The 23,017-nt window shown below is 44.1% G+C and overlaps 1 protein-coding gene across 2 annotated transcripts; it reads right to left on the reverse strand.

Annotated features, from left to right (window-relative positions):
- Positions 1-588: 588 nt before the first annotated feature.
- Positions 589-22,999, reverse strand: MATCAP2 (microtubule associated tyrosine carboxypeptidase 2). 2 transcript variants are annotated; one of them, XM_083706362.1, is made up of 8 exons: positions 22,633-22,999; positions 21,133-21,192; positions 11,556-12,241; positions 6,245-6,388; positions 4,759-4,891; positions 2,581-2,886; positions 1,477-1,574; positions 589-1,062 (listed from the first exon to the last, which is right to left on the reverse strand). In XM_083706362.1, the coding sequence occupies exons 2-8, from the start codon at positions 21,179-21,181 to the stop codon at positions 901-903; spliced, it is 1,578 nt and encodes a 525-aa protein (XP_083562488.1). In that variant the 5' UTR covers positions 21,182-21,192; positions 22,633-22,999; the 3' UTR covers positions 589-900. The 2 variants fall into 2 exon arrangements, with proteins under 2 accessions (XP_083562488.1, XP_083562489.1); XM_083706363.1 differs by lacking the exons at positions 21,133-21,192; positions 22,633-22,999 and adding an exon at positions 18,798-19,206.
- Between the last annotated feature and the right edge of the window lie 18 nt (positions 23,000-23,017).

The raw sequence follows: 23,017 nt of genomic DNA on the forward strand, positions 1-23,017 counted from the left end.
TGTAGTGTCCTGGTTTTCCAAGGCAGTCTTCCAATTGCCACAGCTAAGAAGCACAGATTTCCTTGAGCCTTGAAAGTCAGATCACATTGTAGGTCCTCAGAAACAACAACACACTGGGAGTCATGATGTGTCAGTTTTGACACAGAATCAGGGTGGAAAGAGGTCGACCCCACTACTAAAAGCCCCTTTATAAGGGGATCATTCATGAAGAATTTTAGCTAACACATGAATGGAACCTAACTGGGAAATGTAGTCAATTTTTCTCTATTAGAACTGAGAAATGCACATTGCACATATATTTCTCCAGCAGAAGATGCTGGAAACATGGAAGATGAGTTCAAAGAATAGTTGGCATAGTAAGGTGTATATGCAAATTACTTAACCCTTAGAAAACCACTTAGCTATAATATTGTGCGACCCGGAAACCAACCAACAACTGAATGGGGTCAACAAATTAGAAAATGCTACATTCTAAAACATTTAAGTATTATGTTGCAAATAGCAATATGCTAGAAAGGAAATCATTCAAAAGCCTGTAGAATTGGCAAACGCCACAGTGAAAGAATCTACACAACAAATTTCATAAAGGATGTTTCCAGCTATAATTTAATCCATGAGTTCCAGCTATAATTTAATCTCAAAAATTTACAAAATCTTTCATATATCTTGAGAATGGGGTGGAAAGGAGCATTTTCTCCCCTGAAAACAACCTCTGGACTGCACCTGTGCATTTTACCCCTGAAAAAACCCTACCACCACCAGAGAAGCAGATTTAAAGAATATAGATTTTTGCCAGGCATCAAAAATAAGGTTAGTTATTCCACTTCTGTGAGTCAGGACTCACTGTGTTCCAGTCTGGTATAAATGACGTGGGCGGCAAGCAAAAAAAAGAGTGGCAGTTTAGGGCAGAAGAAGCCTAAGCTCCGTGTCAGACAGCTCGTTGACTTCCATGATCTTCTCCAGATGTTCCATGTACCTCGTGTGGTCTTGCAAGAAGTGTGGCACCCTCATGTTTTCAATCATTCCTAAATCCTTCAGGCGATCCACATCCTCATAGGAGACCTGGATATTAGAAAAAGAGGGTTCAATGCAGCGCAAGCATCTAGTTCTCCAAACATGGACTCAGTGCCACCTTGCATGCCCTAGTTCGGCACTTTAGCACTAAACCAAAAGCACAGGAAGAAAACCTTGGAAAGGCAGATACCATGCAAAGTGGGAGAACTTGATGCCAACCTAGGTATGGCCAGGCCTGCTATCATCCCAAGAGACCAAGATGCAGTGCTAGAAGCAGAGTCAGAATCCAACCCACTTCTTTCCAATGGACGTAAATCCGCCCCAGGTTTATAAGCCAGCTTATACATCTCCCACTTGCACTTCCATGTTCTCAAATCTTCAAGAGTACACTGTTGGCAGGAAAATCTATGATTCATGATTGATCTGTTATAGATCAGTGTTCCACCCAGCAATTTCACCCACCTTTCCGAGAGCAGTCAGCAAGCAGAAGTCGATGGTATGTCGGTATCTCAGAATCCGGAGGATGCCATCCAAGTAGACCTGATCTTTACTGAAGCAACCTAAAATAATTGGATTTATCGGTGGTGAACCCAATTTTAGGAAAAGGCAAAAGATTTAGCAATGCACAAATGACAATTATCCTTGCACATTTACACAACAACACGCACATACATATATCAGGAACAACTCAGCAGGCCTTGCTTCTGACAAAGCACACACAAGCGTGTAACAATCCTAAACATATTAAGTCTCATTGAACTTGGTGGGAATTACTTCTGAGTAAATATGCTTAAGTTAGGCTGAGGAGATTAATAGATCAACCCATGACTCAGCTACGTAAAATGTTTAAGACAGAGTTTTCCGAACTGTGTGTCGCGACACGTGAAGTGTGTCGGCTTCAGTGTGTTGGTGTGTCACACAAACACTCCCTGCACTCCTCCCGGGGCTAGAAAGGGAGCAAGCAGCCTGCCAGTTTGCTAGTAAAACTGAATTACTGTGTCGTGAAATGATGCGTGTCTAAAAAGTGTGTCACCAACATGAGAAATTTGGAAAGCTCCGGTTTAAGATATAACCCACCTTAATTCTACTGAAGGAAATAAGGGAGCATGCCAGATCTAAAATTTGCTGCTCCTCCTAGTATAAACATTTAAGATCACTAGCTATGACATGATGCAGGTATACACCTAGGCAGAAGTCTAATCCTCTTTATTTCATCATAAATGGTTCAAAGAGTGAGCCACCTCCTTCTGTGACCCTTGAGGCAGCAATTTGTGCATGACTATTGTGCATGGTCTTGAAGCTCAAACATCTCGACAGAATCATCTTCATACTGTACTTAACAAAGCTTTATTTTGAATATTTTGTATCGTTTTTGTACCTATATCTCATTCCCAACAGAGATTCCTTCTACTTTTACTTTTTTATGAGTCCCGTTTTTAAAGACTTGTAAGAACAATTTCTGCCCTCGCCTGACCTTTTGTTTCTGGAGCTTTCAGGGAGCCTTTTTAAAGAATCACAGCTTCAAAGAAAACATTCAAACCGAAGGGGAGGGGGGGAAAGGCTTACCTGGAAGAGAAGTATCGCTCCAGCCTCTCTTGGCTCGAACACAATAGTCCCACCTAGTATTGGGATCTGTGACAAACTTCCCAATGTCCTGAAAGAGCTCTTGGAAGGACATTTGACTCGCTTGGTAGACCGTGTAATACAGAAGTGCCGCCCTCCACAGGAAGGGATCTTTCCGAAAGAGAACACTGTGGATACTTGCCAGGCCTTCCTCTGTGGGGTTGATGGGTTTGAGGCCATGTTTTCTTCGCCCATTCCAGGTGCTCCACAGCTGGCTGTTGTTATTAATGCCTCTCAGATAATGAGTTCCTGTAAAGCATACAGACAACCGCGCAATCATGCAGGCATTGCCAGAATGTTAGCCACAAATGTGCAAACTGCTACCGTGGCAAAAAAACAACAACACCCCCAAAACCCAAACATAACCAAATTTAGCCTCAAGTTCAGAACTTCTCAAGACAGTGACCCACTCTGGAAGAATGGCAGATGAAGATGATCGACTATATGGGACTGGCAGAAATGACCGGCAGAATCCGAGACCAGGGAAAAGAGGCGGCGGAAGAAGACTGGAAGAAGTTTAAAGACTATTTGCAGAAATATTGTAAAATTAAGGAATGTTAGAATGATATTGGATAGAAATTAAGCGGTTTTCAGCTGTAATGTATAAGAGATATGGAAAATAAGGTTTTGAAATAATTAAAAGAATTAGTGGTGAGGATTTGCTAAACAAACAAATTGAATTGGAATATAAGAAAGGGAGGTATGAGGAGGTCTGGAAAATAAGTTAAAAGAAAATAAGTAAATGGAAACTCTATGTGTTTTTAAATTGCTTTTATTTTTGCATTTTTGTTTTTTCTTTTCTTTTTGTTTTACAATGTATTATTTTTGAAAACTTTAATAAATATCTTATAAAAAAAAAAGAACTTCTCAAGACAGTGAGAGATGACAAATGCAAGTTATTTTGACTGTGGGCAAGCATTCTGCCTCTGGAACTCAAGTTCATTTCAGTAAGAATTGAGCTAGAGCAGGGGTGGGCAAACTAAGGCCCAGGGGCCGGATCCAGCCCAATCGCCTTCTAAATCCAGCCTGCGGACAGTCCGGGAATCAGCATGTTTTTACATAAGTAGAATGTGTGCTTTTATTTAAAATGCATCTCTGGGTTATTTGTGGGGCATAGGAATTCGTCATTTCCCCCCACAAAAAAAATATAGCCCAGCCTCCCACAAGGTCTGAGGGACAGTGGACCGGCCCCCTGCTGAAAAAGTTTGCTGAACCCTGTGCTAGAGTTTCTCTTGGTGGGTTGCATGTATTGCTTAAGGACACATTTGCATTGCCTTGGCAAACGGAGAATTCCAGCCCTATATTTACTGAGGTAATCCAAATTTAGCTGCAGGAGAACCCATGTGGCCTTGTGTATATGTGTTTATGTCTTCCTGTGTCTAATGACTTCCCCCTGAAAATCATCCCAATATTTCTTTTAGGTCACTGATACTTTTAGGTCACTAACACTTATATCCCTCCTGGCTGAGGGAAGGGAGGTTAAAAAATTGACAGGGGGTGGGCAAAGGGTTAAGCGCTCTCTTCCTGTCCGATCACATCCTCAGTAAATGCTCTGTCGCCCAATGAGCTTTACAGAACAAGAATACCATTAGGAACAAGGAAAGAGAGACATCATTTAATGCGAAGCACTTTCCTGAAATCTTTTTTTCTCACAACCACTGGTAACAGTTGGATGGAGGTCAGGTGATTTATATATATATACACACACCATCTTCACCCAGACCCTTAAGAAACTTAATCTGCTGATCAGAAGATCCCTCAGTACTGATTGGCTCCTGGTCTAGTCTTATGATGAACTTAAAGTCCTTAGTCGGCAAGCTACTACTCTGCTGACCTGACCTCCATGCTTTCCACCATCCCTTGTCAGATCCGCATCTGCAGATAGAACTGCCTCCTTAGATGGCAACCACGGCTTCCAGTTTTCCAAAGCAGAAGACCTCCCTCATCCTTTGTCAGGTGACTGGGATCTTAACCACTCAGCCATTCCTTCTTGGTGAAGAAAGGCCTTACCTATCAGCACCCTTCTCAACAGCATCCGGCTTAGCAAGTCGCATAACAAATGCCTAGAGATGGGCATACTTGCATGACTTATCTGCACAATGGCGTCCCTTATTTGCGTACCTATTTCGTGCCTCAGCATTCCTTCCAGCCAATGCTCACGTGCTGTGGCAATATTGATGGTAAGAGTTGGGCGACCGTTCACCACCGTCATCGAGGCTCGAGAAAGCAAGTCTTCGGAGAGATGGACCACAATCTGAATAAAAAAAGAAGAGAATTGAGATATTAAACCTTTAAACAATCAAAGGTTTTGCATTCCTAGCTCCAGCAACACATTTACAATTCTGTATAGAGTCATTGCGGGGGTTTTTAATTTATGATTTTCAATTTTATATATTTCAATTAATTTTACAATCATTTTAACATTTCAAAATTTGACATCCTTCCCCCTCTTTCTGCGGTTCTTTAAATTTATTTTTAATATTTTCTGCAAATTAACTTAATTTGCTCATTTATTCATCTACTTTAAATATATATTCTTATAAAACTGCAGGTTATTACAATAATCCTGCCCATGTTCTTATCTGTTTACAGTTTGTTTGTAAATATTCAATAAACCTTTTCCATTCTTTAAAAAAAAAAGTTATCTTGATTTCTTATTTTTTCGGCATGTTTCGCCATTTCTGCATATTCCATAAGTTTTTGCATCCATACTTCTTTTGCTGGGACTTCTTCTTCTTTCCATTTTTGGACAGGTAACATTCTTGCCACTGTAGTCGCATAAATGAATAAATTTCTATACTGTTTTGGTAGTTCTGTCCTTATAATTCCCAAAAGGAAAGCTTCTGGGTTTTTTTTACAAACATTATTTTAAACATCTTTTTCAATTCATTATATATCATTTCCCAGTGAGCTTTAACCTCACTACAAGACCACTATGCATATAGAGTCATTGTGAACCAAAAGTTCAAGATGTCGATTCACCCAAGGCAATGCCAATGGACTGCAGACACAGCAGGAAGTGACTGTTGCAAAGGGTGAGCGAAGATTCACTAGTCCAGCACCCAGTCACATCCATGTCTAATACAGACTGCACAATGTAGGCCCCAGACAGAGCAATCCTGTGCTGGACTCATCCTGAGCTGTTTGGGCACCCGGCCTCTGAGCATCTAGTAAGAAATAACCAAGAATACAGAAAACACAGTGACAGAGGTGCTATTTCTGTTGGAAACAATGAATACTGGTGAATTCTTATGGATTATATTGTTTTTCCTGCTGGGTTTAGCCAAAGTAAAACAGTATGAATGAAAGCCTAGAAAGCCAATTTAGTTACTGGAAGGGTGAGATTTCTCTCCCTGCTGACATGACCTTTGCCATTGGGATGTCCAGGTGAAATGGCCCTAGCGTTAGGCAAAGCGAGGCAGATGCCTCAGGTGACAGATGCTGCAGTGGAAGCTCCTCTCATTTCTTCTAAAAGTTCCCCAGATATCTTAGCTTGATATCTTAAGTCTGGGGCATGCATGGGAGAGCCCTGACTCTATGGTGTTAGATTGATCAATAAACCGACAGATCGATCAATAGATAAATGCTGTTTTACAAGTGATCCTACCTCGCCTAGGCAGCCTTCTTTCATCATGTATTTCCTGACATGGTTCCAGATACGACTTCTGGGCAGGAGGCTGCCTCCGGTGGCTTGCTCAAAATTTTCGTAGCTTCCATATTTTTGCAAAGTCAGTTCCATGATTTTGATGGCCTGCACGAGAGACAAAAACAGAGCAAAAGCTGTTAATCAGGGGCTTAGTGAGCAGGTAGAGCTGGTGAGAGGGAGCAGTTCAGGCTCCGAGGCTGAAGCAGAGGCGGCGGCTCAAGGGACTGCTGAAGAATCCAGGGAATTTCCCTCTCCTGCTGTGATAAGCTACCCTCCCCCTCGGTCTCCAATAAGGTGCAGAATAATGAGGAGGACAAAACAAAAACCAGAGGTGTACAGATGCAGTTTGTGACTGCTTGGGATACATATGGAAGAGGACAAGTCAGAGAGGGAAGAAGGCAAGGACCTTCTTTTCCACAGGGGCAAGACCTGCTGGGAAGTGTTGCTGAGTCGTATGGTGTTTCCAAGAGTTAACTTCACTGGCAACGGAGCCCTGTGTCCGACTCCAGCCCTGACAATGGGTATTCCCTAAAACAGATCATCTTGAGGCCCTAGGCAGCTTCATAGAGCTGGGCAGAATCCCAGTGGCCCTTCATGTCATGAGACTCCTGCTCAGCCGGCAGTTGCGCCGAGGGCCTTCTGGCAGTTCCCTCATTGCGAGAAGCAAAGCTACAGGGAACCAGGCAGAGGGCCTTCTCGGTAGTGGCGCCCGCCCTGTGGAATGCCCTTCCAGCAGATGTCAAAGCGATAAACAGCTACCTGACATTCAGAAGACATCCTAAGGCAGCCCTGTTCAGGGAAGTTTTTAACGTGTGATTTTACTGTATTTTTGGTTTTTATGGAAGCCGCCCAGAGTGGCTGGGGAGGCCCAGCCAGATGGGCGGGGTATAAATAATAAATTATTATTATTATTATTATTATTATTATTATTATTATTATTATTATTGCAGTGCTACCCTTGGCCACCTGCACTGCAGCAATGCCAGAGCTCCCTTGCACTTCCTGTGCTGGACACTGATACACAGGCAATGTGCACAATATCAGAAGTTTGTATAGATATTTCACAACAAATACAAAAACGATAGAGTCTCCCTATCCCAAAATGATAGAGTCTCCCAAGTAGAGCCACCTGTGCACTCCAGAATGCACATGGAGACTTTGCACATTCACTTCAAAAGACGAGGCGGTCTGGCAATTGCAAAAGGACTTACATACTGTCCCCTCCCACAGAGGGAAACAGCGCTGGCTTTACAGGCAGAGGAACACCAAACACACATCCAAACCTCCCATGCTTAAATGTTAAATTTCTGGACATGAGCACAAGCAAGTAAAGGTAAAGGTACCCCTGCCCGTACGGGCCAGTCGTGTCCGACTCTAGGGTTGTGCGCCCATCTCACTTAAGAGGCCGGGAGCCAGCGCTGTCCGCAGACACTTCCGGGTCACGTGGCCAGCGTGACATCGCTGCTCTGGCGAGCCAGCGCAGCACACGGAACGCCGTTTACCTTCCCACTGGTAAGCGGTCCCTATTTATCTACTTGCACCCGGAGGTGCTTTCGAACTGCTAGGTTGGCAGGCGCTGGGACCGAGCAGCGGGAGCGCACCCCGCCGCGGGGATTCGAACCGCCGACCTGACGATCGGCAAGTCCTAGACGCTGAGGTTTTACCCACAGCGCCACCCGCGTCCCTTGAGCACAAGTAGATGTATACTATTTTGATTTCCATTTCATGAGTTTCCCATCCGTTTTCAGATTCTGACACACATGTCTGTGATCTACTAGAGACTTATAGGAAAGAAATGTGTCACCTAAATAATTCAGAGTGATGGTTCTCCAGTTTCCCTAACAAAGTCCTAGAACTTTGACAGACATTTGGAACACCCATCGCTCATTACACAGATCCAGTTTCTATTGGGGAGAAAAATTAATTGCTTCATTTAAATAAACGGTTCCCTTTAATATTTCATCTTCCGGCACAATCCTTTTCTTCCTTGCATTGTCAAGCAGGGAGAAAAGGAGGGCCTATGGAAAAAGCGAATATATAATCCCCTCACGCCCACACCCCACCTGTTGCTAAAAAAGACCTCTCCTCGCTCTGTTGTAAGTCACCCTTAGGTTTAGTTTGGCATAAGCAAAACTCTTAGAGCCAATGCGAATTTGAACCAGTAAACCACTGAGGGAACAGCATCAGGTTATGCAAACATCTGCCGAAACAGATATCTTCAATGGGTGGGCTCTTTTCCTTCTTGCTAAAATACTGAATTGCAGAGCAATCCTACCAATGTTTAATCAAAAGTAAATCCCTTTGGGCTCAATGGGATTTACTTGCAGGGAAGTGAATATAGGATTGCAGCCTTAACATGCTGGAAGAATTAATCAGCAACCAACTCTGTTCTCAGTCATCTGGAAAATCCCTCTCTGTGGTGAAACTGCGATTTTCATAAGAACTGGGCTTCCTTTATGCAGCATGCAAGAAGTAGAAAGGAAAAGAAATACCATCATCCACTGTATTCTGTTGAAAACAAACAAGGAAGCAGCGAATCCAATATTCCTAAAGCAAAACTTTTAGGAAAGGTTTGCATGATTTAACTTTGGCTTGCTGAGCACTTAAGCTGACTGAGGAATCCAGGCTATGAAAGACTTGTTGAAGGGGGGATAGGAAAGGAAATTGGTCAGTGGGAACATGTGTTTCCTCCTGCAAAATTAGCTTAGTTGGATCGTTTATTTATTGCTGTCTATCATCCATTTTTTGGTGGGACGCAGGTGGCACTGTGGGTTAAAGCCTCAGCGCCTAGGACTTGCCGATCGAAAGGTCGGCGGTTTGAATCCCTGCGGCGGGGTGCGCTCCCGCTGCTCGGTCCCAGCGCCTGCCAACCTAGCAGTTCGAAAGCACCTCCGGGTGCAAGTAGATAAATAGGGACCGCTTTCTAGCGGGAAGGTAAACGGCGTTTCCGTGTGCGGCTCTGGCTCGCCAGAGCAGCGATGTCACGCTGGCCACGTGACCCGGAAGTGTCTCCGGACAGCGCTGGCCCCTGGCCTCTTGAGTGAGATGGGCGCACAACCCCAGAGTCTGTCAAGACTGGCCCGTACGGGCAGGGGTACCTTTACCTTTATCATCCATTTGCCAACTTAACATGGTTTTTTGCATGCAACGCTAAACCATAGATTAATGTTACTCGGATGAGCCTCAACAGGTCTCCAGCAATGTAGCAGATTCGTGCCCTGCCTCTCCCCCTTCGCCCCATTTAACACCAAGCTGAAAACTGGAAGCAAATTTGGGAGATGTCCTCCTCTCAGCTGCATGGGATGAGAAAGGCACTGTTCATGCCTGATGTTTCTCTTGGAATTGGTGAGATTTCTCCTCCTAACACTAAACCATGGCTTACCTTTACATGTGAACCACCCATTCAGTCAATCCTAACTTTTTTTCACATGTGAAAATGAAAACATCCATCGTTTTAACTTGATGTCTGTAGATGATGAGACATCAATATCAGCCTTAACTCTATGCACCTAGAGCCTTTGGTACCGGTGGGCTATGGGAAGCCAGATGTGCACTTAGAATAGGAGTGGGGAGTCTGTGGCCCTGCAGATGTTGTTGGACTCCAACTCCCATCTACCCCACCTGGCATGGCCAATGGTCAGGGATGATGGGAACTGGAGTCCAGCAACATTTCATTTCTTCATTGCATTTACATCCCACCCTTTTATCCTCCAAGGACCTCGAGGTGGTGTACATGGTTCTCCCCTTCCTCATTTAATTCCCACAATTACCTATTGAGGTTGGTTAGGATGAGGGACCGTGACTGGTCCAAGGTGCCTCAGTGAGATTCGAACCTTGGTCTCCCAGGTCCCAGTCCCACACACTTAACCAATACGCCTTGCTGGCATTCTGGAGGGACACTGGTTCTCCAGCCCTTAGAAGACGTCTTGCAAGGTCTTCCTCACCCACCTCAGTGCAGAAGGCAGCTTGAAACCTGTGTCTCTGGGTGCTATCCCCGCCACTGAAATGAGGAAGCCCACCTTTGCAGGAACAAGGCTCTTGTATGAAGGCTGCAATCCTAAGCCCAGCTGCTTCTACGGAGATGTGGATGTCTTTGAGGGGATGCATCACAATGGAAATGAGGGGGAAACAGGGCTTATCGTCTGAAATGTTCTGGCTACACAATAACTGATCTGCACAGACCCAACCTTATTTACTAACCAGTCCCTGCCACATTTCAGTCAAAGTCAAGGGCAAAGAAGACTCTGTGCTGCCTAAATCAACAAAATGCATTATGTAAAACTCTCCAAAGTTAATTAAACAACAACAAAATCAATGCATGCTAACCCACTAACTCTGACTGCAGGCAGTCAGTCATCAACATACAATTTCCTTCTCTGATTTATTGCATCATTACTATATTATTATTATTAGTATTATTATTACAAAAAAAAACCTGTTATGAAACTGCCTGTTTTTTCCTCTTTTTCTCCCCTCTAACCAATAACGTGAATAAATAAAATAAGATGAAATATAGGAATCAACCATTGCCCTCTCGGCCTGGGAGGTAAAAGGCCAAAACCTGGATTTGTTCCCTTTCCTCGTTTGGGAGGAAAGACAACCGCAGGGAACTGTTTCCTGAAAGCCAACTCAACATTTGAAGAACGAGTCACTTTCTTCTTGCCATTTGGGTCATGGCATAGAGCAGCTTAGCACTCCAACTCCCCTCAGCTCCAGCCAGCATGGCCAGTGAGTAGGGATGATGGAAACTGGAAGGTGGTAATATTCTTTCGGTGATAAAGGTAAAGGTAAAGGGTCCCCTAATCATTAGGTCTAGTCGTGACCGACTCTGGGGTTGCGGCGCTCATCTCGCTTTATTGGCCGAGGGAGCCAGCGTACAGCTTCTGGGTTATGCGGCCAGCATGACTAAGCTGCTTCTGGTGAACCAGAGCAGCGCACGGAAACACCGTTTACCTTCCCGCCAGAGTGGTACCTATTTATCTACTTGCACTTTGACGTGCTTTCGAACTGCTAGGTTGGCAGGAGCAGGGACCGAGCAACAGGAGCTCACCCCGTTGTGGGGATTTGAACCACCGACCTTCTGATCGGCAAGTCCTAGGCTCTGTGGTTTAACCCACAGCACCACCTGCGTCCCATCTTTAGTTGGTGGTGGAGGGCAAAAGGCAGAGTGACTTTAAGAGTGCAAAGCAAGTTAAACGTTTAAGAAGCAGGAGACCTAAACCCAAGGGAAAAGCGAAGAAGCAGTATGGCACTGGGAGCTGTGCACCATTACCTGCTTGAGAAACGTGCTGGACGCCTGGCTGTGCTTTGCTATCACGCTGGACAACGCAGAGCTTGCATATTCAAACTGCGGGTTGTAGCTGAAATCCGACCTGAAGAACTTCATCTTCTCCTTCTCGACGTTGGAAGGCTTGATGGCAGTGAGGATACAGAACTTCCGCCCAGCGGCGTCTCCCTCTTTTAAATAGCTCTTGGATCTCTGCAGCGGCTTTGGCTTTGCGAGGCTGGAGAAGGAATGCCTTTTCGCCTTGGTCTTGGGCAAGCCAATGCTGCTCCCTGTTACGGAAATACTGCGTGCCAACTTGATGCCGCTGGGTATAGGGCTGGTGATGAAGAGGGAGGGCTGCCGGCTGAGGCCGCACCACCCGTTCCTGGGCAAAGGCGGCGGGGCCTTGATCTTCTGGCGCTCGCTGCCCCGCGAAGCATTCGGGGGCTTGGCCGGCTTCCGGTGTCTCTTGTGGTGGGCCAAGGGGTGCTTTTGGAGAAGGTGCTTTTTTTCCTCTTTGCTCTGCAGAAGGACGTTGTAGCTGCTGGTCCCTGTGGTGAATGTGTCCTTGAGGATTCCTGACTGGGACAGGCGCCGAATGCTGCTGCTTTCATTCTTAGGAAAGAAATTGTACTCGTCCGGACTCAAGACTGTCTTTTTTGAGAGCTCTTGCTCTGGCCAGTGAAGCTTTTCTGCAGTAAATTAACAAGAAAGAAAAGGAAAATCAATCCAATCCAACATGATGTTTTCAGATTCTGTGCAACTAGGAACGTGCAGGCATAGAAACACACAAAGGCAACCTTTATATATACAGTGGTACCTCGGGTTAAGTACTTAATTCGTTCCATAGGTCTGTTTTTAACCTGAAACTGTTCTTAACCTGAAGCACCACTTTAGCTAATGGGGCCTCCCGCTGCTGCCATGCTGCCGCTGCACAATTTCTGTTCTCATCCTGAAGCAAAGTTTTTAACCCGAGGTAATATTTCTGGGTTAGCGGACTTTGTAACCTGAAGCATATGTAACCCGAGGTACCACTGTACCTACAACCTGAGCCTATGATGGAGAGTTTCAAAGCATTAATACTTAATTAATTAATACAATTAATACTTACTGATACAAACATATCTCCAAGAGCTTGGATTGTGGCACCTCAATGCACAATCATTAAGAATGCATTGCATATAAACAAAAGGCTGAATTCACCTGTTTTAAAACCCGTATTTTGAGACTGAATACAGTTCTTAAATATATCTATCTATGTAACAGCTTCAAGCTGGGAAATGTTTCCCTATTACATGGGGTGTCCTGAAAGTGCCACAAATATCTCTGCACAGCCGTATGTGAGAGAGATGGGGGATAAGAGAGAAAACAAAGGAAAACTGTTCTACCCACTTTATTGGAACAGTCAAAAACTGTCACCTTATTTGCCTCTTGGTTCTACACAGAAAGAATGCTACGCGCTAAACATTTCCTCTCAGTGGGGACGAGAGAAGGACTTCCTCTCCCGCCCTTTCTGGCACAAGTGTCATTTGGCAGCTCCTGCTTCTCCAAAGCTATTGTGCACAAGTAATTTGCCCTCTTGTGTTTGCTGGATAAAATAAACAGTTGAGCAAATTGTGGCTATTCTTGAAACTTCAAAAATAGAGCTGGCATCTCCCTCCTCCTGCTCAAAAATGGGAAAGACATTGCCTAACACTGTGGTTGTGTATGAGAGAAGCCCACAGCTCCCAAATTGGATCCAGGTAGTGGATTCTGGGAACAACTGGCCCACTCCAGTCCTAAGATTAGTGGATGAGAACTCCTGACCTGCTTGTCTCTTAACCACAGGAAAAGCCCAGCTCCACAGGGAAATTCCATGCTTACAAGCCACAGAATCCAGCCCTAAAGGTAAAGGAACCCCTGACTATCAGGTCCAGTTGTGGCCGACTCTGGGGTTGCGGTGCTCATCTCGCTTTATTGGCCGAGGGAGCCAGCGTACAGCTTCCGGGTCACGTGGCCAGCATGACTAAGCCGCTTCTGGCGAACCAGAGCAGCACACGGAAACACCGTTTACCTTCTCGCCGGAGTGGTCCTATTGATGTACTTGCACTCTGACGTGCTTTCGAACGGCTAGGTTGGCAGGAGCAGGGACTGAGCAACGGGAGCTCACCTTGTCACAGGGATTCGAACCGCCGACCTTCTGATCAGCAAGTCCTAGGCTCTGTGGTTTAACCCACAGTGCCACCTGCGTCCCTAGCTCAGCCCTAGCTCAGCACTAAACTGTTATCCTTATTCACAATACTTCAGCTCCACATTAAAAATAATAATTAAACACATGAATACATTTATCCATATGCTCGCCCATTACTAGATTTTTCAAAGGCAACTGCTCTAGATATTGGAGAGGAAAAGGAATTGGAGTGGGAAGCTAATCTGTGCTGTGAACAACTGTTTCTTGCTTTAAAACTTCCAGAACCATTTATTTGCCCCGAGCTGGACCCTTAGACCAAACCATGCTTGGGTTGCTCAGATGGAGGGCACTTCTACAGCTGTGTATAATAGAACCACTGCCTCAATCCTCTTTTGGCGTGTGTGGGTGAAACGTAGAGTGTATCCAAAGAAGGAAGAGTTCAAAAAGACTGAGAAATGCTTCTTTAGATTAGGCCCACATTTAGTTATAGAAGAGGTCTAGTGAAAGTGGCTATTTTGTTCTCAGTGAACGAAATGATGGAATGCATTGCCCAAAAGCAAAACCCTCACAGAATGGGATAATGAAATTTCTGATAGTAGATTCTGTTTTCCCAGCAAACACAAAACACTGTGAAAGCTTTCAATCCTGTGACTTCAGTGTAATTACTTTACCCCCATAAATTCTTGCATTAAAATGCTGTCAAAGCTGCCAACACAAAGAGTGTAAGATCAGCATACCATGCTGTTGTATGCAATGCATAATATATAAAATACCTCAGAAGAGTCAGGGGAGCAATATTTTACGTTCGTGTTTCCCTTAAACACTGCAAATGTGGAGTAAGAAGTGCTAAATTCAATCATGTGCAAGATGACGAGTGATGTTAGTTTGGCTCGAAGGGTAATTTGAGAAACATTCCCTTTTATGCTTAGCAAAGCACCACAGGGCATAACAGTTCAAGTCTGATTTGGTCATTTTAGCCAGCGTCAGCCCAAAAGTGCTTCCCCAGGGTGTTTTGCTTTGGCATGTACCAGAGGACTTGACAAACTGCCATTCTAGCAATCATCAGGAAAAATCTCCTGACAACCATGCAGTCAAAATACCCTTTGGGGAACTAATAGCACAATCCTGTGCACACTTACCTGAAAACAAGAATGCCCAATGGACTTACTTCTGAGTAAACATGCGTGGGATTGCACTGTAAGAGCCACTTCTCAACCTCCACTGGGGAAGATCTTGCATGAATGGAACTCTAAGCCATAAGTTAATGTGATGAGAACAAGTCACAGCTCACATGCTGTCCTCTCATCCATCAAAGCTGAGATGTGTTTCAAAGTTTCTGCTTCCATTTGCCATTAACCACAGTTTAGCATTTCACCCAAGCCCTAAAACATGGTTAATATTGACTCTGTTTTTCTAAAACAAGCCAGCTTCATAACCCACAGTCAAAGTTGTCTTGTTTAATAGTTAACAGTAGCCAGACTTTGTCAGGTCAGATGACTCAATGAACGGTGCTTAAACCGAAATGAAAGCTTCCCAAATCCTCCTGGTGCCTGTGCCAGAGTCAAAAAGAGGGAGACTAGGAGACAGAGCTTCATGGTGGCTCACCGACGTCACACTAAACTATGGTTATGCATGCTGTCCGAACTCTCCCACTGAGTCCTGCTATTCAAGGAACACCATGAGACATAAAATAAGTGGAAAGATACGTTCAAATGGAAATATGTGCTACAGAGCCATTTTAAGGAAGGAACTCCGATGGGGAAAGAATGACGGCTCAAAATATAACTTAAATGAGGCCTACATTGGCTTTCTCCACAATCCTACAGCATGCAGAACATGTCTACTCAACTTCTCCCTGACCATTAGGTCCAGTCGTGGCCGGCTCTGGGCTTGTGGCGCTCATTTCGCTTTACTGGCCGAGGGAGCCGGCGTAGAGCTTCCGGGTCATGTGGCCAGCATGACTGAGCCGCTTCTGGTGAACCAGAGCAGTGCACGGAAACACTGTTTACCTTCCCGCTGGAGCGGTACCTATTTATCTATTTGCACTTTGACGTGCTTTCGAACTGCTAGGTTGGCAGGAGCAGGGACCGAGCAACGGGAGCTCACCCCGTCGCGGGGATTCAAACTGCCGACCTTCTGATCGGCAAGTCCTAGGCTCTGTGGTTTAACCCACAGCGCCACCCGAGTCCCTAATACCTCCCTAATGGTAGGTATGTGATTAAAGCTGTGGTTATGGACTGTTGAGTAAAGTGTACTTTGCACATGCTAAAGGGCATTCTTGCCTCTCTCAATCCTCCTCATTATTATCCTTGCGTCTCTTGCTGTTGAAATTTAGAATGTGTCATGTCCTTGGGGCTAGAATCTACTCTGCTTAGCACTGTACACTGATGGGACTGCATAAATGATTCTTAACAATGGTTTCACAAATACCTTCCCTTCCCACAACAAACCAGTTTAGCATTATGAAGACAAGCTGCAGTGAATCTGAAATGTGTGGTCCCCTCTCCTCTCGTGTGGCTGCAAGGACTGCAAGGCACTTTTGCTTCTTTTTTAGATCAACTGCAGCTTGCCATGCCGCTCAAACCCAGACAAACTATGCTAGCTCTTAACCATGTTTAGTGGAAACAAAGCAACCTCAAACCGGTTCATAAAGCTGGCTTGTTTCATTAACCATAGATAAGATTAATGAAAGCAGAAGCAAGCCGTCTCCTTAATGCATGGTTTCAATGTGGCATGTTTAAACAAACCATTAAAAAGTTAAAGCTAAAGGACCCCTGACCATTAAATCCAGTCACGAACGACTCTGGGGTTGCAGCGCTCATCTCGCTTTACTGGCCGAGGGAGCTGACGTTTGTCCGCAGACAGTTTTTTCAGGTCATGTGGCCAGCATGACTAAGCCACTTCTGGCAAAACCAGAGCAGCGCACGGAAATGCCATTTACCTTCCCGTCGGAGCGGTACCTATTTATCTACTTTGATGTGTTTTTGAACTGCTAGGTTGGCAGGAGCTGGGATTCGAACCGCCGACCTTCGGATCCCGTCGCAGGGATTCGAACCGCCGACCTTCGGATCAGCAAGCCCGAGGCTCAGTGGTTTAGACCACAGTGCCACCTGCGTCCCTTAAAACAAACCATAGTTAAGATTAACCACAGTTTGTTGGCAAGGTGACACAACATGCTGTGGTTCAGCAAAAACAGAAGAAAAATCTCCCAAAATCCTTGTAGCCATGCAAGAGGAGGGGGGGGGAGAACACACGTCCCCCTCAAATAATTCTTGGTTCTATAGTTTACCACTTGCAGGGGTACAGTTCCTGCCAACCCTTAACAAACTGCAGTGCCCAAAATTATTTAGGCAACAAATGTGCTTCAAATGCACTTTAAAGGTTTAGCGTGTATGTTGTCTGTCAAGGAAGCTTGAATACTATGTTCAAACTAAATTATGTAAAAGTCAGTAAGGTTACAGTAAGGTTATTTTAATACACATTCTATTTGAATGTCTTACCTGCACTACATAATTGAATCTATTTCTTTCCACAAGAAGTGTTTGTTGCAACAGGAGATAAGGTAAGCAAGGTTCAGGTACAGTTCCCCACACAGGGGAAGAGGGATGGAAGGCGTAAGGCCCCTTGAAAACTGGATTTTGAAATAAAAAATATCTCAAAGCTGTCAAAATTATGAGGGCTAGAAATCTGAGGGCTGCAGCAGATTAGGCTAAAATAAGTAATTATTTGTGACACAGACAAAATTAATTTTGAATTAAATATAGTCTAGAGTTATCTGTCCCTTTGAATCTCTGGTATTTATCAGCCCCATTTAAGATCCCTGGCATCTCCAACACTGTTATGCTTTTGTAACACTACCAACCCAAAGCCCTCCTGTTCATGTAATCACTTCAGGAATTATTGAAATTATCATAATGACATCCTGTCAAAGTGGGCTATTAACTTAATACATCTGTCCCTGTTCGAGCAGGGTTTTTCAACATCAAAATGGCTTTGGAAAGAAGTCTTTGGGAAGTTTATATATATATGTGTGTGTGTATATATATATATATATATATATATATATATGAGCAACAACACAAGATGTGTATAATTTACACGTTATCATAAATAAATACAAATTATTGTAGCTATATGATTAGCTTGTAGTCTCTATGCCACTGTGGTTTATACAATTATTGCTCTATAATAATTACTCTAGCAACCATCTTTTCTGTAGAAGAGCATTACGGCTTCATTTTTAAAATTTAACTAGCAGTCTCTGTCTGTGCTGTGTTTTTTCATCCTTTACATTTTGAGTAGTCTCCTGATAATCAGTGGTGAAGACAAAAGTGTGATTCAGAGGCAAAGTGTCTGCAATATTACTGAACTTTTCATTTCATTTATCAATTTTCCTTTCAGTATTGCAAATGAGGGACAGACAGCATGCCAAAGTGAATGGTAAGAACCATCAGCATTCAAGAAACTCCATAAAATGGAGTTTCTCCCACCACAGAGTTCTGTATGATTCTATGAGAGTACTACTACTGATTTTAATGGTCAGAAAATAAAGTCATTTTACACTTCATTTGATACTCACACACATACAAACACAAAACTTACCTTGGGAAACCCAAGCTAGAAAAATGGTGAAATGAATGTACATAAATATTTATAGGAAAACTGAAATCCTTATTGCAGTCTTGAAAAAAATGAGTAGCAATTTTTCATCATGGCATCTCCTTCCAGAAGGGCAGGCCCTGCTCAAAACCTAAAGATCAGTTGCCCAAAAAGTCATCTTACTCCATAGCCTGTGTATTTGGTTCTTTGTTCAAGGGAGGTATATTTATTCTGTTGTAAACAGCAACTCTCTTTTAACCACGGCTAAGTGTGTTTGCTACATCACATTAAAGCGACAACCCTCACGTTTTAAGTACTCTCGTGCAAAATGCTATCTCTGATTGGATGCAAGTTCCATTTTCCGTGCTGCAAATCCTGAGCGCACACAGTCGCTGCCTTGCTGCGGTGGAAGATTGTCAGCAGCTGCAAGGGCTGGATGGGTTAAAGGAGCAGGGAAAGAAATGAGCGTGATTACTCACCAGTGACACGGATGGATTCGAGCATCCTTCGCCTCGAGCACTTCGGGTCTCCCCAGCCACCCAAACCGAGCCCCTTTGCACCCAAAAGTCCTTCCTGCATGCACAGCTAGGCACACACGAGCCCTGCTGCTTAGCTGCACTGGCTTAATGCAAATCCTGAAGCCGCGGGATAAAGCGCAAACCGAAAAAAGGGTGCCCGCGCCTTTTGCGCACCGTGCGTCCCCGCTGCCTTCACCAGGGCGCACCAGCACCGACCGCCATCCTGCTCCCTCTTGCCGCTGCTGCTTTCTAACGAGACTTTGCAGGCTCCAGCTAGAGAGAGGCGCTGTCTGTTGCTAGGACACCCGCTCCCATTTCCGCCTAAACATATAGCACACAACCTTATAAAGCGGGGGGAAGAAGCGAAGGGAGTTTGCAGATGCGCAATGGATGCGCAGTGCAGGCATCTCCACGGAGACGGCACTTCCCAAAGATGCAACGCGCCGAGCCGCGCCTGGGAGCATCTCGGGGCTTGTAGTCTGGGAAGGTGGGAACCTGTAGGAGCGAGCCTAGGCTCTGCAAAAGATGGGGAAGCAAAAGGGAGTTTGATCTGGCTTGTATCCCGCTTCTCCAACGACAAAGTTCAAAGCGGCTCACAATAATCACGGTTGCCATAAAATATAAAAACACCAGTGCCTTGCGAACACAGTAGCATATAAATAAAGCAGACGGCAGCAACGAAATAATCAAGAGTGCTACAATTCAATAACTGGAATTCCAGGGGTGTGGCACAGTATCTGTAGTTGTCTCAAAATCCAAAAGCTCCTTTCCCAGTCTTTTTTTTATTATTCCTGCACTGTGCTGATCTAAGTCAATGTCTGGCTTAGCATGTCTTCTGAAGCCAAACTTGTGGATCAGCTCCCTCCTCACTAACCATGAGCTGTTGCAAAGATATGTCCTCTAGTTTGAAAAACACTGGGGAGCACCAAGCAACTGGGAGCTCTTTTCTGGGAGCCGGAAGTTTGGCATGGGCCCAGTATGCCAAAGTTTAGCTTACCATTCTGCAAAAATCACGATTCAAAATGACTCAAGGCATCCTTTCCCTAGACGCCATTATCTGTATACCCAGTGCCTTTTTTTTGCAATGAAATTATATGCCGAAACTCACCATGAAGTTGTTGCAGTAAGTTGGCAGGTGACTTAGGGCATCCCTGAACGGATGTTGCTGCCCCCTGGTTCTGGTGCAGGTAAATAAATGTGCCCCTGCCTCCCTTGTTCTCTTAGATTCAGGGCAGCTTGGAAGGGTCCTCGTGCAAACACACACGTGCACAGGTAGAGGCCTTAAAGCCCGCCACTGCTACATGGGAAATGGATTGAATAAAGGGAAATATGAAATGGCCCTGCCCCATAGCTTGACCTATTGTGGCTAGGAGCTAGGTGCAATCATAGATCTAAAAATATAGACTCACACACATGGGCATACATAGCCAGGATTTATGGGGGGCAGGCATTGTGTTTGGGGGGGCAGAACCACGTTATCTGTGGCATAATTGGTCAGTTAGCTAAGTTTGTTTGTTTTTTAATTTGCTTGATTTAGCACCCACCTGACTATGCCTATGCTCGTACATGCTAAGCAGCTTCTGTTTTTCAACACTGAACTCAGAGTTGAAATGGACCGTAGCCTTCAGAGTAGCATTTCTTTACACTGGAAGAAACCTTTTTCATGCATGTCTGGTAAATATGTATGGAAACCTAATGTCAGTTGCCAGATTAGCAGCTCTTCGGAGCACTTCCAATATGCATCTTACCTTGGTTTCCTTAAGGTGAAAAAGAAAGTTTGAAATTTTCATTTTGGGCCTCTCCAAAGCATGTAAAGGCAAGAAGCAGATGCGGGGAGCACCATCCCTCAAAGGCACCCACCTGAAAGGTGCCAGAACAGCACTCTGGCTGGGGGGAAAAAGCACTGTGTATACCTGACCCTATTTTAAGTGAGATCCATGAATCTTCTGAACCAATTGTTTTAAATATATACTGGCAGACTTGTTCCACGTAATGATGGTCTTATGAACATTATACAGTGGTACCTCAGGTTACAGACGCTTCAGGTTATAGACTCTGCTCACCCAGAAATAGTACCTCAGGTTAAGAACTTTGCTTCAGGATGAGAACAGAAATTGTGCTCCGGGGGCGCTGCGGCAGCAGGAGGCCCCATTAGCTAAAGTGGTGCTTCAGGTTAAGAACAGTTTCAGGTTAAGAACGGACCTCCGGAACGAATTAAGTATTTAACCTGAGGTACCACTGCAATCCTAGTCCTAGATGAAGCAAGTGTGCTATGTCATCACTCTATGGTAGATACCTTGTTTCTTTCTAGAAGTAGTTTTGCACTTTGGAAATCTCCAAGACATGGATAAAGCACCTAAACAGAACGAGAAGACCAGGTGTCATTCGGTTGTGTTTGGAAAATAGTTTAGGTTGCAAATCTATACACATGTTCCAAGGGGAAATCTCACTGAACTCAGCAGGATATTTCCCTCCCTGAGCAGACAGACATTCATAGGGTTGTGCTATGGGTGTAATATGAGAAGCCATAGATTATTAATTAGCACATGCTTTATTTATCACCTCTGGTTTCATATGTACTTCTAAAAGAATTTCTGTTATCTCTTCAGGCAATCATAAGAACAAAAAGAAGCAATACAACCCGTGGCCTTGTTCAGATGTAGAAAGCTGAGCCAGAATGTTACAATGGATGCAATTAATGGCATAGGAAAGGAACAGATCCCTTCATTTTTAGAAATGGGAGACGTATATTGATGTGTTCAGCTGTATCACAAAATTTGCTCTCATTGTACGTAGTTAAAATAGTTCAGCCACTTGTTAACAAATGTTCCATCAAATAAATATACAAAATTCATTTCACCGTGAAGCTGCCTCCCAGTAGTCTACCCTCGCAACCCCTTGTTATTACTGGGTGAGATCCAGTAGCGTTTATTTGGCTCATGTAAGTTTCTGGAGGGTGTCTTGATCTTAAAATAGTTTGACAATTTATCACCTCTATTCGGCAGTTAGTTTCAATGCTACAAACCTTATAAGGAAATGTTCATTTGTGCTAAATCTCATTCTGATAAATATGAGGAAACCTGCATCCTTTCTCTACCCTGGAGAAGAGGAGGTTAAGGGGTGATATAATAGCCATGTTCAAATATATAAAAGCATGTCACATAGAGGAGGGAGAAAGGTTGTTTTCTGCTGCTCCAGAGAAGCGGACACGGAGCAATGGTTCCAAACTACAAGAAAGAAGATTCCACCTAAACATTAGGAAGAACTTCCTGACAGTAAGAGCTGTTTGACAGTGGAATTTGCTGCCCAGGAGTGTGGTGGAGTCTCCTTCTTTGGAAGTCTTTAAGCAGAGGCTTGACAACCATATGTCAGGAGTGCTCTGATGGTGTTTCCTGCTTGGCAGGGGGTTGGACTCGATGGCCCTTGTGGTCTCTTCCAACTCTATGATTCTATGATTCTATACCCAAATGTACATTTTAAATAGTTTTGTAATAGTTACTGTTAACATCTAAATAAAATAGCATTCCTGATTTTCTGAGCCTAAAGCTAGCTTTCCATTCCTCCTAATAATTATTGTTCCTAATTTTCATTTTCCTTTCTTTTGATGGCATTGTATGTCCTCCTCCCTTTGCTTTAGCAATCTGTTAAGAGAGTAAGCCCTATTGAATTCAGTGGAACTTACTTCTTGGTAGACAAACATAGAAATGCAGCGATAAAATCTCATCTCCATCTTACAAGAGTCTTTGTCTCTAGGAACAATATTTGCTACAGACGCCTAGGACAAAATTTTACTTACCTGAGCACAATAAGGCTAGTTCACCAAATTAATACAACACTCTTGCAGGAGTAGTATTTTCTGGAATACATGAAGTCCAGAATTGCAGAGATACATTCTATTCCTCTCTGCTTTTTTACCTGTTAAATTAGCAAACCTTGTATTTAAAACTATTATTTTGAATAAAAGTTCTTTTTCTTCTTCTTGAGTTCCTCCTTTGTGTTTATTTTGCATTTACTGAAATATTAAACCAGACCTAAGATAGCCATATTTGGGAACAGGCTCAAAGTCCTCATTATTTCTCTACCGGTTGACTTGAAGGTCTTCTAAACTGTGACCGGCTGGCTAGTTTCTGACCATGTATCTTAACTGACACTCTCTCTACCTGCCTTTCTAGAACACTGCA

The sequence above is a fragment of the Podarcis gaigeae genome (assembly GCF_964106915.1).
Source record: "Podarcis gaigeae genome assembly, chromosome: 12".
NCBI lineage: Eukaryota > Metazoa > Chordata > Lepidosauria > Squamata > Lacertidae > Podarcis > Podarcis gaigeae.